Here is a 16,286-nt window from a genome sequence, read left to right as displayed (position 1 = left end):
CTGGCCCTCAGGCCCTCCTCCTCCTCCCCTCCCCACAGAGACGCAGGACTCGGGCCGTCAGGATCCGACTTCCAGACCGTCCCAGGCCAAGGATGCTCTCTGGATTCGGTTTTAGTCAGACTGTCTCTCCAGCGTGTCCAGAGGGAAGACGTCACATGTGTGTGTGTGTGTGAGAGCGATCTGAGTCAGGCAAATGTAGCCGAGGCGACACACACACGCGGCTTGGTCAGAGAGGCCGCAAGCAGATGAAGGCACTGACCTTTCCTTCCAGCTACACACGCAGCTGAGGAGAATTTCATGGAGACTTTGGTCAACACACTCTGACGTCCCACATATCTACACACACACACACGCTCGTCTCTCTTAGTGGGGACCTCTCATGCCTGTAGCCCTTTCCCCAGCCTGTCCCCCTGAACTCAACCAAACTGGAACCTGGATGTCTTCGTCCTCAAACTGAGGCTGACCCTGAACCAAGCCAAAAGTCCTCACATCAGGAACCGGTCCTCACAAGAACAGCTTGTCTTCTCCTTTCTTCCTCTCTGGTGCCTCTGCCGTCACTGACACGAGACACTGTCACACTAAAAACTGAATGCTGAAGCAAACAGGGTTCACGACCCCTAACCCTCCACACAGAGATGGGTCGAGGGCGGTGCTGGTCCCAGAGGCACATCACCCCACACAGACTCTGCTTCAGCACATGCTCCAGTCGGCTCTACAGCCCTGTGGCACCACCGCTCACGTCTCCTCCAAAAACAGCAGCAAAACGGCGTGACACCCGTCTCTGACACGTCCGCCGCTCAGGACCGGCTGAAATACGGTGACCTGGAGTGACCAGCTCCGGCTCCTCCTCAGCGTCCCGTGGTCTCGTCCTCCTCCATCTGCTCACAGTGGCCACCAGCTCGGCCACAGTTTATGAACAATCAACATTATTAAAAGGTTAGCGCGCCCCCACACACCTCACCCCCCCCCCCAGGCCTGAGGTTGAGATCCGCCGTGGCGTGTGTCTAATGAGCTGGCGGTGCTGGTTAATGATGCCCCGACACGCCGCTCTCTCCTTATCTCTCTGCTCCTCCCCCGACCTAACATCTGCAGCCACCGTGGATCCATATCTCCTGACTGGTGATCCTGCAGTCCTCAGGGGAATCGCACCTTTCATCTGCTCGTGTTAGCACCAGGACAGAGTCACATGACCTGCTGGAGCCGTCGGACTGAGCGGCAGAGGAGGAACACCAGGTCGCCGCACATCATCGCGGCGGTTCAGGATCTCCGTGGCAACAATAAGTGCTGATCACTATAGAAACAGCGAGCTGAGAGGGAGTCACAGCAGCAGCAGTCCAGGTGGCGCCAGCGAGCAGTGGCCTCATTCACAGCTGAGCAAGATGGCGGAGGCCGGCGTGGGTTCCTCTCGCTCACATGCACGTCTGCAGGCAGGTGCAGACCTATCTCGTGCACCTCATCCGTCTCACTGCCGCGGCTCCGCCTACACTCGGCCCTGCTGTGGGTGGAGCGTGAAACAGGATGGCACGGGAGGTGAGATTACATTAGGCTGTGTTTGGGGATTAGCCACACCGCCTCCCACTCTGTGTAATCCAGCGCTGATGATGAACACATCACGGCTGACGCAGCAGAAGACACAAGAGTGAGGGGCCTGCAGGAGGTGTGCCGGCGCCTGTGCTTCCCCAAACTCGTGTCACTATGAGGAGGACGGGAGGCTGCCGGCAGGTCGACAGACTCCAGTCACCGGAGAAGCAACGCTCCTCCTGAGTGAGCAGACCAATGAATTCAGTCCGTGTGTGTTGGTCTCCTTCATCTCAAGGGCCCCGCGTGCTCTCAGACCTGAGAGGCAACCAAGCGGCTCTGACCACAGCCTGCCTGGAGATGAAGCTACACCCATCTTTTCATCAGACGTCTGTCCCGTTTACATCCGTTCACACCGACCGATGGCATCACCTCTGGTCATCCAGACACCCAGAGCCTTGCTGTCAGAGGTGCTTCCTCCAGGACACACCGAGCTTCAGCCCTCTGCTCCACAGGTCTCCAACCCACCCTGACCCAGTGCGAGGGATGTGCGATGTGGACCAAAAAAGTTATCACGATAAATGTTGGATGCAACAGTCTCTCTTGAAACTGTATTATGATGAAACTTATCAGTGTTATGTCTAAATAGAATAGTGAAGTAAGTGTAGAAATTCAATGTTTCAGGTCTCCGGTAGAAGCCGCTGGTGTCTGACTGACTGCTCTGCCAGCTTTATTTAGAGGTTAAATTGAGCCGTCTGTCTGCTGTATCTCATGTCTCTGAACAGTTGACTTGAACCGTGGAGCAGTCTGGACACAGTTCCCAGATGCTCTTGAAGAAATATTAGAAATCATGTGAAGAAATGATCATGTCGTCATATTCTAGTCTCCAAATCATGATACAAACTGTCAGTCCTTTCTCTTGTGAGATTTTCACAATTCTCTCTCCCAAAATGCTTGTTTTTCTTGGTCTTATTTAATATTTCACTAATACTTTGAGAATTTGTTGATGGTCCCTAACTGATGCCGGGACGTAGCATTAGCGCTGCCTGTGAGAGTGTGTCTGCGATCAGTGAACCCTAATGGGGACGCGGAAGAGGACGCCGACGCCAATACCGTCCAATCGCCAACTATTTTCACCAGCGCTGCAGGAAAGCTGCATGTGTTGATGTGAACCAAGGCAGATGACGGCGTCAGAGAACCTGTGAGGACCACTCCATCTAATATAATAAACAGGGATCCAGAGACTCAGAGTCGACCAGAGTCATGATCAAATGTTCCCTGGATTAAAAATCAGTTTCAAACTACGATGGTGAACCAAAGTCCACCACACTCTCCACAACTGTCACACGGCGGTGTCGGCTGTCAAACGGCCTTGTCATGTCCATGTGTGCAGGTCCGAAGCAGTGAGTGAGCCGCATGTTTATCCAGTTTATGGTGAGATGCAGAATTGTCATTGTGGAGATTGTGTTTGGCGGGATATTGTATAAGTTATCGCCCATCTCTGCTCAGCGCCCACACCGGTGACCACAGCAGGGGTTCAACCCTCAACCTCCTCCTCCAAACACTCAATCCGCAGGTCCGGAGAGCATCGTGGTCCCCGGCCCGGGAACAGTGGCCCAAACATCTCAAGCTCCTCCTCAAACACCACGCTCCCGGGTGACAGTGGAACCAGATGTGACTCCCGTGGCGACAGTTGTTGTTGTGACCTGCTCGGGAGCTGAAGTCCTGCGAGCCATTCGTACCATCTGCGGGGTTTTGTTCCACAGTCCTGCTTGTTGACGTTGTGGAGCCGATGACACGAACCGTCATTGAGCGTCCATCTATGAAACACGTTTTGCACAAACATCTGTCGCTCCATTTTTGGAAAAGTTTGCTGCCGTTCCAACTGCGGCACTGTTTATTGACGTAAGAGTCACATCAGTGATGGTTTCAACTTTCATCTGAGGCTTTCAGCAGGACCAGAACTCAGAAAACTGGGGCTTGAACTGTTGCATGGTACATACAGACTTGACAAACAAGTGAAGTGTGTGACTCACACAAGTTCACTCATCACATGAATCAGTGGCTCCCACAGAAGGTCATGCTGGGCCGACAGCAGGGGACAATCCAGCCTCTCAGATGCTGGACGGGGGTTTCCCTGCCCCAACAGAGACTTCTCTTGTGCGCCAGGGTCGCTCAAGTTGAACAAGACTCAGGGAGGAGCATGAAACAGCAGAGGCGTGTTTTGCTCACGCCGCCGCGCTCGCTGCCTCGGTGAGTCGCTCCTCCTCTGTCAGGTTTTAGTCAATATCCGCTCACTCTCTGGGGACCCCTGTCCTCACTCCCTCTCTCTCACTCTCCTGCCCACAAGAAGCTCGCTCAATCTTCTAAATTACACTTGAATATATGAGGCTCTTCTGCACCACACTCCAGAGCACCAGGATTCTGAGTGGAGGAAGCCCGCAGCCGTCAGCCTGACGGTGCGGCGCCGCTGAAGACAGATCAGTGCAGAGGCCGTCGCCTTGACTGACAGCTGACGGATCAAGTCATCTGTGGGCGGGCTGCAGGATGGCCCGGGTCCGTCTGCACGGCGAGCTGTGGACCAGCACAGACTGTTCATTTGGCTTCACCTGCTTTTGAACAACCCCTCGTGCAGGACCTTCTGGACCCAGCCATCTCCTCTCCAGATGTCCGCCGACCTCTGCTGACCTCCCCCCGTGAGCTCTGTCGTCCTCCCCCTCCCCCACTTCTCCATCTTCATTAAGTCAAGGTGGACCTGTCAATCCATCTGAGCCTTGGCTCCCTAAATCACCTCAATGTATTCCACACCAAACCCTGACAGCATGTTGACAGCCCCCCCTCCCCTGGCCCCCACTTGACACCCAGGGGGACGACTCCAATATGCACTAATCAAACAGGCTCAGCCATGACAGGAGGAGGGGGTGAGTGAGGGGGGACTCCAACAGGCCACAGCTTTGACTCACACTGGAACTCCATGCCCTGGAGCAGGTGCCCCTCTCTGTCACAGACTATGACTGGGCACAAGCCTTCCCCAGACAGGCGCCGGCGGCAGCTCAGGTGTGAGAGGCTCCGGAGCTGGCGGGTGCGGCGCCGCCGCTCTGCCTGGCTCAGGCCAGCTCCATCCTCCCACACTTCCACTGCAGGACTCCTGGAGCCGAGCCAGGTTATGATGCTCTTCAGTCATGACTCTGACTCTCGCCTCCCGCGGTGACCTTCTGCAGACGTGACCCTCACCCACACCTGTCTCCATGGCAACGCGGCCTGGGGGCAGTCAACACGTGTTCCCTCCTGCAGGAGATCTGCCACGCTCTCGAAAGTCCCAGCACATCAATGGTGAAACAAACTGCCAAGCTAGCCGCCAGTGCTAATGTAGCTCAAGCGCTTAGCTCATTCAGCGCAGCTGCTGAGTGGGTAAAGCTAGCGGAGGACGTCGGCCAACTTTGACAGGAGGCTAGCTTCCACAGCCTGGCAGCAGAGGGAGGCGCTAGCTTGATGAACTTCTGTCGTCGCTGAACTAGCAAGGTCTCTGGAGTAGAACCTTGTGGCAGGAAGCGGCGGGTAACTGAAGCGCTAGGCTAACGGAGGCACCCAGACACTCAACTGGAGCACAGAATAGCAGCGCTGCATGTGAAGTGCACGTGAAGCGCTGACCACAGCTCGAGTGATGGAACGTTCCAGAGAAGCAGCTGGCAAAGGTCCAATCGTCCGAGCTATCGCCACAGTGCAGCCACCTGGACGAGTCCCTGAGCCACGAGGAGGAGTCCAAGTCAAACATCGAGCGAGGAGAAGGAGCTGAACAAAGGAGTGCGGCAATTCCTGCCTCCATAAATCCCAGCTGCCGTCCTCCTCTGTGAGCCAACAGCTCAATCAGAGCGTCAGAGGGAGACGAGCCGCTGTGATAATGCGAGCGGCGCCGCGTCTCTGGGGCAAACACGGCGCTCGGCTATTGTGTTGGCAGGATGTTTATGGATGTCGGAGGGGCGGCACGTGTCCTGCGGGTCGGGGAGGGAGCGCTGAAGCAACCTCCAGGCTGAGGCAACCTGAAGGCTGCAAGCGTTGCTGTGCAGTGGCTCAGAAGGCAGGAGGAGGGTCAGTCCCTGGTGTGTTGGTGCTTGACCGGCTCGGCAGAGTCTCGACCGAGCCACCAGTCCGGACCAGGCCACACTGTGGTCCAGGATGATTCGGCCGGGTCACAGGGCTGAAAAGCCCGGCAGCGTGGCAGTGAGCCAGTCGTGGTCTGCCTCACCACCTGAGACCCCGCCCCACATGCCTCCCATACGCACACAGCTGCGGTCCAGGGGCCTTGTGGGGCCCCTCCACTCTGCGTGAAGGACCGAGAACCACCCGGCACTCGTGTCGCCATGGAGATGTGCTGTGAGTGGTCACTTGGTATCTCCAACGGTTTATTGTGCCGTGCTCAGCTCCTCCTCCACTCACAGGGCCCCAAGGTCGTCCCCCTCCTCCTTCAGCAGCCTCATCCTCACCAGGCCCACGTCTCCACCACCTCCTCCACCTGTTTCTCTCAACATCCGGGGCCCAACTGCGTCGTCCACACAACCCACAGGAGCCAGAGGTTTGTCTCCGTCAGGAGTCAGAGCAGCTGCTCACATCGACCACTTGATGATGATGGTGGAAGTGGTGGTGGTGGTGAAACCAAGCACACTTCCAAATCACACAGAATTCCGATGATCAGGCACTTGGCCGCGGCTGTTGGACTCGTGAGAGACAGGAAGACCAACTTCCCACATCAGCGATGACACCTGTTGTTACTGTTATTGTTCCAGGCGTTGACCACACCCTCAGTTCTGAGGAAACATCGACAGGCTTCCCGACTGGCGGGTGTGGAGGTGCTCCTCACGCCACCAGTGGAGCATCGTCCAGACAGCGAGGAGACTGAGGACGAGCAGAACACTGAGCTGAGGAGCACGCTGGAGAGCCTCGGCACGTCTCACCACAGAGCAGGTGCCGCTGATGATGATGGTGGTGGTGATGATGAAGAGCACAGCGCCTGTTGCACACACGTGTGTGGCTCCCAGGAACATGGCTGAAGCTTCAGCAGTGAGACAGAAGGTCATGAAGCACCATGTGACTCAGACCCACCGCACCCAGGTCAGGTCTCCCACAGTCAGAGCCCTGGCGAGACGTGAGGTCAGAAGACCATTGATGATGATGATGATGAAGATGATGAAGATGATGACGACGACAACACGCTGGTGGGACTGAGCTGGAGCGACACGTCGTAACACACCGAAGCAGTGATGAAGACGAGGATGAAGATGAGCTGGGACCCTGTTGCGCGCGGCGAGTGAGCGGCAGGTGAGAAGCTCAGCGGCACCGTGAGGAGACGTGCGTCGACCGCGCGTGTGTGTGTGTGTGTGTGTGTGTGTGTGTGTGTGTGTGTGCATGGTGGGGTGGGGGGTAAGGGGGTACGACGGCAGGGACCCGTGTGAGGCGGGACTCACCTGCGGCGGGTCTGTCAGAGCTGCTCTCCTCCGGCTCCTGGCTCCGTCCAGCGGCTGCGCTGATGCTGCAGTGAGAGCAACACACACCCTCTTTCAGTCGCTCCATCTCCCCTCCCTCCCTCGCTCTCATTGGCTCCCTCGTGGAGGTGACATCACCCCCTCTTCTCAGCCTCCGCCCCTCCCCTCCCTGCTCTCTCTCCCTCTCCCTTCCTCTCTGATCATCATTGTTCCTGGTGGACGCAGGTCCAGCTGTCCTCCCCCACTCCCCCCTCCCCCCACCTGTGAGCCCCTCAGAAGTTTGGGGGGGCGCCAGGCTCTCTGTTATGCAACACTGAGCCAGGACTCCTCGGCTGTGATCTCACACACGGACGACCCTCCAGAGACATGTCTCCTGACCACAGCTCCACCCACACTCACAGGTGTCTGACCTCACCTGAAGCCCCTCCCCCTCGGAGCCTGGCCGTCCTGCGGGTCCCGCCTCCTTTGTCCAGGCCGGCGAGGGAGGGGACTCCACAGGGGACCCATGATGGATGTGCCAGTTTCGGCGTTGGCATCCTCAGGAGGGGTCAGAGGTCAAAGTCAAAGAGACTGGAAGGACGCCAGAGCTGTGGAACAAAGAAGAGGTTGTGATGAAGCTGGTCGTCATGGAGACCACACCTGCGTGAGGGATTCACCTGAACCTTCAGATTCATCTAACAACTGCCAGCTTCACAGAGCTTCATGGTTTCGAATCTCAGTCACATTGCTGAGAAAAAGGAGCAACAGGAAAGAGGTGCTCGCTGCGAGAAACGAAGGAAGAAAGACAGTGTGACTGAAGAAGAAGAGCAAAGAGCAGGTGACGGTGGAGAAAGGAAAGATGCCTGAACGAAGGCCAGAGGAGTGAGACAGCGAGGCGCAGCGGAGGGAGGGATCCTGCAGAGGAAGCTACTGACGGCAGAGAGAAGATCTCTGTCAGCAAAAGTCCAGTCCATCAGGTTAAGAGCCATGAAAGGTGGGGAGGCGGGGCGGGAGGGGAACAAGAGTAGACATCTGATGGATGGCAGTCTGCTGATGTCATTTCCTGGTGCTGTGTTCAAGTGCTCCTCTTGTGGCGGCGACACAGTGACTCTTTGTTTTCAAGAATATTTGAAGCCCGACGAAGACTCTGGCTGCTGGCAGAAATCCTTCCAGGCAAACTCCACCTGGATCTCGGCGGCGTGCCATTCCCACCATGAAGATCACCTCCGGTCGCTTCAGTGGACTTCCTGTGGCCCAGACCCGCAGCGCCGTGGCTCTGGCTGATGGACGGGGGAACGGGTCCGAATCACTTCAGTCGACCCCGGAGCATGAGGATGAAGATGCTCTGAAAGGTCGGGGGTCAGGTGACAGTCCAGCAACTGCCACGTCCCGTTTGTCCTGCAGCTCTGGCTGACAACTGAACACAGCAGGAAAGCCCCACCACAGCGGCTGCTCTACTCTGAGTCCTGAATACAGACATCAGGAGCGAAGGCCCCCAGGGACCATGTGGTGAAGGTGGTCTTCCACCAGATGAAGTGGCTGATAGTCATTATTTCTCTTTAATTGAGAATGAAAGGCTTCTCTGAGCAACAGATGCTCTTAGCGACGCCTCGCTGAGGAGATGGGGGTGAGGGGGGTGGGGTGTCTCCGCTCGACTGCGCACTAATTTCATTGCTCACAGCTGAACAACCGCAAACCCGACATGGACGGGTGGGAGGAGGGAGGGCGCCCTCTAGTGGCGCCGAGTGAGCACGCAGGCAACAACAGCGACTTCAAACTTGGACTTTGGCCGCCACGAGGTCATAATGTTCCGGTTCATGGCGTCGACTCAATGCGCCAGTCAAAGAGTGTCGTCAAGATGCGCCGTCACGAGTCAAGTGAAGAAGACGACGCGTCTCGCAGAGCGAGAGCGCCATCTACAGGTGGGATTGTCGACCATTTTAAGTGCCTTCAACGCGAGTCAAGTGCACGTTAGAACGTCTGGCGGCACCTGGCCGCGTGTCGGAGCTCACCTGGTGCCGTGGGCTGCACCTGCCTTTCCGCCGCTTCCGTCCGCCGAGCTAAGTTTGACATCTCAAGTGGAACTGCTCACGCGGCCTCGGTACGTCAGCATCAACACTCCGGCTAGGAACAAACGACTTGGTTCCTAGCGACGCAAAAAAAAAAAACTCTCGGGACGCTGGTCAAAGACGAACCCCAAAAATATATAGAGTTTAAATTAATTTCATGTCTGAAATCAAAACGCGTTTGTGAGAGCATTTACAAAATTAATTAATTTGCAAAAATTAAAGTGGAATATGATTTTTTTTTTTTTTGCAATGACGCCACCTAGTGGGAACGTTACAGGGAACAAGATTTACCATCCAAGCAACTGCGCTGCCGTGGCTCACGAGCTGCAGACGGGCGAGACTGGGCAGACAACAATCGGACCATGAGACGCCTTTTAACCCGGGTTTCAGGAAGTCGGTCCACAAAGGAGAAGCCCTCTGACGAAGAGCAGAGCTGAAGGCGTCAGCCCAGCATGTGGAGGTGAATGACGCTACAAAGAAACAGGACGCGATTTTATGCATTTATTCATGTAGTTATTTCACTCTGAACCAAGGCTCCAGGCTGAGTCAGCGGTTTAATAGCCAAAAATACTCTAGAATTTATGCTTAAGGTTCTTTTGTCTCTTTAAATCACCTTCAGGTTCTCTTCATATTTTGTACCATCCTTCCATAAAAATGCCACAAAATGTTTCGAAAAGTGCATTTTCCTGTGAACAACTTGTTCATGAAGCAACCGTAAAAATGTTCCTCATCGACTTGTGAGGTCACAAATTAGCAACAAGAAACCACAAACATTTTTCCCCAAAGGTTTTATAACCATCCTGTTCAAACACTTTTTTTTTCTTTTTACAGCCAGAACAAAAAGATCAACATAACAAACTCCCAAACCTTTTGTACAGAGAACTCAAATCAAATGCATCAGTCCGTGAACTTGAACTTGCTTCAGTGTGGCCACTCGTCCTCAGGCCAGACCGAAGCCCTCCGAACATTCCTGAATGGCCAGCAGCAGCATGTGTCGCAGCTTCTCGTAGCTCTCGTAGGCCGGGAGGTCCAGCTGGTTAAAGCTGCGGGGAGAAGACGGCGTTAGAAGCAGGCCGGGATCCGTCTGGCAGCGGCGGCGTGCCTACCAGGTGTGAGCCGAGGGCAAACGGTCGGTCGAGCGGTCGTCCCGGTGGATCTGGAACTTCTGGATGCCATTCATGCCCTCCAGGGCGGCGAAGCCCTGCAGAGGAACTTTGGACGTCCCGGTGACAAACTGGAGGAACTTGGCCCGGTCCGCCTGGTCGAAGGACCGTAAGGCTCTCCAGAACCACTGGATCTGGAGGAGAGGAAGCCCAGCAGGTGAGGGCCCGTGAGCTGGAGCCCGGGAGCGCAGCTGGGACAGGGCTTACCTGGATGGAGCTGGACTGGTACTTGTGGTACTCGGTGTTGGCCTTGAGGTCGTCAATGTCGATGGTGGGCAGACCAGAGATGAGCAGCTCCAGCTCCTGCTCCGTGAAGATGGAGATCAGTCTCTTGGGGATGATCTCGTAGAAGCCCTCTAGGAAGGCTGCCAGCTGCTTCCGAATGGCACCTGAGGAAGAGCGCACACAGTGGCACCGCGCACGTGTGGAGCACACAAGACTCTGTAGACTCACCGGTCATCTTCATCTGGCACACCAGGTGCACATACTCCTTCTTGTTCTCCTCCGTCACCAGGATGTTGGCGCCGTTGGGCTTCAGGTCTCTCACTTCGCACACGCCAAACTCTTGGACCTGCCGAGAGGCCGGCCGGGTCAGAGCTGCCGCTGCCGTCACGGCTCAGCGGTGCGTCACACTCACCTCCGTGCTGAAGGTCAGCTCGTAGCCCAGAGTGGAGACGTCATTCTCCAGCAAGTAGACCAGACCCTGGAAGAAGGGGTAGTCCTCGCTCTCCATGTCCGTGTACCTGTCAGGAGCAGAGGGCGGGTCAGAGGACACAGTCCCAGGCGTGGGGAGCCGAGGAGCGGCACTCACCTCACGCTCTTCCCCAAGATGTGCTTGTAGAAGCTGCGGGTGAAGTAGCACTCCAGGAGCCGGTTGTCGTAGACGGCCTTGGCCACCACACGGCCCACGAACTTGAAGTAGCTGAGGTGGTTGGGGTTGCAGTGAGACGAGGGGTTGATGGTGTACGTGACCCGGTCGCCAGGCGAGGTGCGGAACAAGGCGTACATGGGGTTGAACATCTCTCTGGAGATGATCATGTACCACTCCCTCAGCAGCCCGCCCGCGTCCTGACCCTCCTCGCCCTCGAAGACAATGTAGCTGCGAGGACACGGAGACAAGAGCGTCCAGTCAAGCCCATCGCAGGCAACTCACTCTGGGAGCCGAGCCACTCACAGTCGATTCTTCATGTCCTCCGGACTCTTGCGGTGCAGCTCCCGGTAAGAGTCCTCGAACACGTGGTCTCTCCTCACGTGCACGGCCATGTCCTCCTTCCTCAGGCCTTCGTCCAGACGCTCCAGCTCCTGGCGGAAGTACCTGCACGCAGGAGGCCAGAGCCTCAGCCAAACTGACCACACCTCACTGAGGGCGTCTTCACTCACTTCCGCTTCACGTCGAAGTCCAGGATGCGGATGTAGTCCACCAGGACGGCGAAGGGCCCGTCGGCCAGGTGAGTGGTGGACTGGCGCAGGATCTGGTTCAGCACGGTGCGGTGGGTTTCTGCAGATGAAGCAGGCGGTCAGCTCCACTCCACCGAGGCTCGCCGACGGTGTGACTCACCGGCGAATCGCAGGAACTTCTGGGTGTCGGGCGGCAGGTTGGAGGAGATGTGCATGGACGAGGGCTCCCGTGAGAAGAAGGGGTCGAGGGAGGAGGGCGTGGCGGGCGTAAGAGGGGCCGGGGAGAGTGGGGGGGGCTCGTCCTTGATGTGAGACAGCTGGCTTTCCCTGGTGTCCCTCACAGGCGGCTTGCTCTCGCGCTCCGTGGCGTGAACCAGGAAGAAGGCCTCCACCGCCGGCTGCAGAACTGAGGAGCACAGGTCAGGGGTCTGTCGGCAGCTGCCCCGGGAGCCCAGGAGCCGACACCTACCCAGCACGGCGTGCTGGTCATGGGACTCCTCCAGCTCCTTCAGGCACTCGCCCAGCATGTCCCACAGCTCGTCCAGCAGCAGCTGCTCGCTCAGCAGCGGCAGGTCCGGGAGCCGCTCCTCGCTCTCCGACGGACCGCCGTTGGCCTCATCGTCTGAGGGACACAGGTCACGCAGGTCAAGTCGCACATACGCACTCACTCGCGTCCACAGTCTCAGATGAAGGGAGACCAACCCAGCGGCGTGGAGTCCGTCTCCAGCGGGGACGGCTGGTCCACGTCCATCGGGGACTCGTCTCTCTGGGCAGCCTGGGCCTCCGACGGCATCTCAGACTGGAAGACAGAGGGCAGGCGGGTCACCAGCAGAGAAGCTGCTGCTCACCAGCTGAGAGCCAGAGGCAGGAGGCCACGTCAGCGAGCAACAGGCAGCTTCACGGCGCGTCAGACCAGCTCCGCCCATGTCACCGTGGAAACAGGCTCATGTCACCACTCAAAAAATAACCCAACACACTCGCATCTCTGAGAGAAACCATGTATGTTTTGTGCACGTGTGAGGACCGAGTCCTGACTAAACACCTTCTTGTGAGGACATTTTATAACATCTGGGAAAATAGTTTCTTCGAATTGGGTGCAGGTTTGGTTCAGAGTCCCAGTTCAGGTTAGCCACGTGTTTTGGATGGTCCTCACAAAAAAAGCAAACCAAAACTGTGTAAGTGTGTGTGTGAGCGAGAGAAGGTCAGCTGTCTGAGCGGCTCATGCTAACCGTTGCAGCAGCAGCAGTTGTGCCAGCAGGGGGAGCAGCACCAGCGAGGGCATGGGGGGCGGTGGCGACGGCAGCGGCGGCAGCAGCAGCAGCGACGGCGGCAGGGGCGGCAGTGGGCTGCGGGGCCTGGGTGAGCCGGCGTGCACGCTGACCCTCTCTCACCATCTGGATGATGGCGTCGGCCTCGGCCTCCAGCTGGCGCACGGCGGCCTGGATGCTGCTGGCGGAGCCCAGACTGGACGAGCCTGGCGGATCACACCAGGACACATTATCGCACGTGACTCTGGGCGTCACGTGACTGCGAAGCCTTCTGCTTACCTAGCCGACCCGTCTGCTTGGCCTTCTTGTTGGCGCGGCGCGTGTCCTCTCGCAGTTGGATGATGACCTGCAGCACTCGCAGGAAGAACTTCTGTGTGGAGGTCTTGGAGGTGAGAGAGCTCATGCAGGGCAACTGCAACTCTCTGCCACCCAGTGTTCGCTTCTGCGCCGCCACGATCACCACACTCTCTGAGCCGTCGAACCTGTGCCCCAATCAAAAAACGAAAACCAGGTAAAGGAGGTTGCTTTTGCGACTTGACAGGGAAGAGGAGGTCAGTGAGCAGCGGTCCCCTGGCTAACCTGCTGGTCATCTTGCCCTTCAGTCGGGCGGAGATGGAAGAATCCTCCGACGGGCCGTCGGGGGAATGCGAGTCAGCTTGAGCTCGTCTCTGCTGCTCCAGGTTGTACTCTCGCAGTTCAGCCAACAAGGTTCCTGAAGCACAGCACAGTTGGGAACTGGTCCTCGCCCACAGCAGATCAGAGCGCAGCTGACTGACCGATCTGTTTGCACAGCGTGTAGCCCAGATGTCTGGCTCCGCTGAGCAGCAGCTTCAGCACCGTGTCTCGGGTCGTGCCGTCACCTCGGGACAACTGCAGCAGGATGTTAGCTGCGTCCTCCAGACCTTCTTCTGAGCAGGAATGTGAGGTCAACACCTGAAACACCATCAGTGTTTGAGTGCAGAACTTCCAGCTGATTCGAATACTGTGTATATTCAAGGACGCGCCAGCTCAGGGGTTTCCTGGCGTCAGACGCAACAGAACTTCGGTATTTACCTCCACAGACAGCTGGAGCTGCTTCTCAGTGAGTCCTGACGAGGCCATCTTGTTGTCACTTTCCATGCTGCTGCCGCTGCTCTGACCTCTCAGCTTCCCTGTGGAATCCAAACACATTAAGTTAAAGCTCACAGCGAGGCGACGCTTGGCTGAGGATCAGTGGACCACAGCACCTGTGGAGACTGGTCCAGTGGCCGTTGGTAGAGAGATGGCGGTGGATGGCGTTTGAGAGACCACGTGACTGATGCCAGAGGCGGAGCCCTGAAGTCCAGGAATCGCAGGGGCCACGGCGCCTGCCGTCGCCACCTGTGTGGCTCCTGAGCTGGCTGCGGAGGCTGGGTTGGCGGTCTGAGCGGTGGGGTGTCCGGCAGGCACCTCGGTGGCCTTGTTGTCGGGCAGAGCGATGGAAATGAGGGAGAGCAGGCGCAGCAGCTTCTCTGTGAGCAGAGAGCTGCGCCTGATGACGGGGTGGGACAACATGTTCATCAGCTGGCCCAGAGGGGAGCTCTCTAAACTGAGCTGAGCCCCCTCAGCCTCAGCGCTGCCCCCCAGAGGCACGGTCTTCATGGAGGCTTTGCCCTTGCGGCTGACATTCATGTTGTCCAGCTTGACCAGGAGGTCCCAAAAGTCTGTGGAGATTCCCAGAGACTGTGGCGTGACTGCAGAGGAGCCCAGGGAGTTCTGGGTGCCAGAGGCGTTGGAGCAGGGGTTACCCTGAGACTGTGGGCCAGATCTGGAGCCTGCACTTAGACTCCCTGCCACAGAGGAGGCAGTACACAGGCGAGACTCCAGATCAGACGAGGACAGGGTCAGGTCCTTGCAGCGCTGCTGAGTGAAGTGGCTGGGGAAAACCTGCAGGAGCAGAACATGTCATTTTGTAGGCAACCATTCACTGTGAGGAGAACGCCTGAGCAACTGGAGCTACCTTGGCCAGCTGGATCAGCGTGTCCAACACATGTCGACATACCACCGGAGCAGCCTGAGGGTGGATGTGGACGGTGGAGCCACCTCCCCCAGTACATGTGACGCCAGCGGAAGCTCCTGACATGCTGCCCGCCAGAGCAGTGGAGCCAGCGGAGCCCCCGGCCGAGTGCCGGTCAGCGTGTTTTCTCCCTGAAGCTCTCTGAATCTGGAAGATGTTTGTCCTGCAGCCCAGCGCCGCGTCCATAGACACAGAGAGCCAGGAAAGCTGACTGGAGCTCCGTGACTCTACCCGATTCAGAAGCTCTAGGGAGGAAGGCGATGACGACAGGGAGGCAGCGGAGGAGCCTTTGCCCCCACATCCTGCTGTGATGCCCCTTTTCCCACGAGACTCCTCCAGGCGCGAGGTCTCCACGCACACCTCGCTCTCACTGCTGCGCTGAAGTATGGACAGAAGACTCCGGATCACCCAGCCCCGGGTCTGAGAGTGGTAGCACAGGTTCCTCAGAACACGGTGCAGGCGGCTGGTGTTGAGCTTCGGTTCATCCACGAACAACAACACCAGCAGGCACGACAAGGCCTCGTGGTCCAACAGCAATCGGCCACGCAGACGCAGCAATGAGTCCACGCTGGAGCTGGAAGGTCTGAGAGGAAAGACCATCAGGGGCTTGTGTCCATGTGAGCAGCACACATGGGTCACTCACCGGTGGTTGGTGCCTCCCATCTGAAACGTGCCGCCCCTCTGGACGGCCAGTCTGGTGTACTGCACTCCTCTGTTACTCCCCAGTCGGCTGGTGAAGGCTGGTGAGCGCAAGATGGCAGACAGCGCAGAGGAGGAACTGTGACCGAAGAGCCGCTCGTGCATCAGCTGCCTCTGACGAACCTCCTGCTCACGGCGAAGGGCTGCAGCTTCAGCGGCAATGTCTGGAGGCATCACAGCCAGCACGCTGTCCTCCATGTCTTCAAGGACGCTGCGCCGGAGCTCAGAGGGCAGAGTTTGGATGAAGGTCACTGGGTCCAGGGGCGTGTCTCCCTGTGTGGGCTGCTGAGCCAACTCCCGCCGCTGCTGCTCCGCTCGCTGCTGAGCCAGGACCTACAGGGGAAAAAAAAAAACATTTTAACAGGGCAGCATTAGTTTCACACAGAACGTCTGAGAAACATGGCTGTGTGTCACCCATGAAGGACACCTCTGAATCTTCTTCCGTCTCACCTCTTCCTGGATCGCAGGTGGCAGGGCAGCCAGGAACTCAGGGCTGACCTCTGTGACTAGTCCTCCAAGCACGGGGGCCGTGGAAGAAGGCAGAGTGGTAGCAGCTGGGGGGCGGGTCGGTGGTCTGATGCCCAGTTGATTCTGTAGCACCTCCCGACGGATGTCTTCAGGAAGCGCGGCGAGGAAAGACGGATCCACACCCTCTGGTAGACTGATGCCTAAAACAG

General features: G+C 57.5%; 2 protein-coding genes across 20 annotated transcripts in view; both read right to left on the bottom strand.

Moving 5' to 3' along the window:
* l1cama (L1 cell adhesion molecule, paralog a) overlaps positions 1-9,080 on the bottom strand; it is a 28,852-nt gene extending 19,772 nt beyond the window's left edge. For 3 of the 5 annotated variants that reach the window (XM_053848887.1, XM_053848888.1, XM_053848884.1), the window contains exons 1-3: positions 8,990-9,080; positions 7,414-7,585; positions 6,981-7,045 (exon numbers count right to left, since the gene is read on the bottom strand). In XM_053848887.1, coding sequence (XP_053704862.1) covers positions 6,981-7,045; positions 7,414-7,505 — 157 coding nt within the window. In that variant the 5' untranslated portion in view covers positions 7,506-7,585; positions 8,990-9,080. Of the gene's footprint in view, positions 1-6,980; positions 7,046-7,413; positions 7,586-8,989 lie in introns of those variants that run through there. The other 2 variants (XM_053848886.1, XM_053848889.1) reach the window with 2 other exon arrangements.
* Positions 9,081-9,533: 453 nt separating this feature from the next.
* The window catches only part of huwe1 (HECT, UBA and WWE domain containing E3 ubiquitin protein ligase 1), a 28,942-nt gene continuing 22,189 nt past the window's right edge, over positions 9,534-16,286 (bottom strand). For 12 of the 15 annotated variants that reach the window (XM_053848838.1, XM_053848850.1, XM_053848848.1 and 9 more), the window contains 20 exons: positions 16,060-16,277; positions 15,554-15,942; positions 14,854-15,493; positions 14,102-14,780; positions 13,929-14,026; positions 13,652-13,808; positions 13,456-13,587; positions 13,155-13,370; positions 12,837-13,081; positions 12,310-12,406; positions 12,077-12,229; positions 11,768-12,013; positions 11,590-11,707; positions 11,384-11,524; positions 11,021-11,308; positions 10,847-10,952; positions 10,663-10,780; positions 10,417-10,598; positions 10,153-10,343; positions 9,534-10,089 (listed from right to left, as the gene is read on the bottom strand). In XM_053848838.1, coding sequence (XP_053704813.1) covers positions 9,987-10,089; positions 10,153-10,343; positions 10,417-10,598; positions 10,663-10,780; positions 10,847-10,952; positions 11,021-11,308; positions 11,384-11,524; positions 11,590-11,707; positions 11,768-12,013; positions 12,077-12,229; positions 12,310-12,406; positions 12,837-13,081; positions 13,155-13,370; positions 13,456-13,587; positions 13,652-13,808; positions 13,929-14,026; positions 14,102-14,780; positions 14,854-15,493; positions 15,554-15,942; positions 16,060-16,277 — 4,517 coding nt within the window. In that variant the 3' untranslated portion in view covers positions 9,534-9,986. Of the gene's footprint in view, positions 10,090-10,152; positions 10,344-10,416; positions 10,599-10,662; positions 10,781-10,846; positions 10,953-11,020; positions 11,309-11,383; positions 11,525-11,589; positions 11,708-11,767; positions 12,014-12,076; positions 12,230-12,309; positions 12,407-12,836; positions 13,082-13,154; positions 13,371-13,454; positions 13,588-13,651; positions 13,809-13,928; positions 14,027-14,101; positions 14,781-14,853; positions 15,494-15,553; positions 15,943-16,059; positions 16,278-16,286 lie in introns of all 15 variants that reach the window. The other 3 variants (XM_053848845.1, XM_053848853.1, XM_053848852.1) reach the window with 2 other exon arrangements.

The sequence above is a fragment of the Synchiropus splendidus genome, chromosome 18 (genome assembly GCF_027744825.2).
Source record: "Synchiropus splendidus isolate RoL2022-P1 chromosome 18, RoL_Sspl_1.0, whole genome shotgun sequence".
Taxonomy (NCBI): Eukaryota; Metazoa; Chordata; class Actinopteri; order Syngnathiformes; family Callionymidae; genus Synchiropus; species Synchiropus splendidus.
This window is presented reverse-complemented; position numbering and strand designations above follow the sequence as displayed.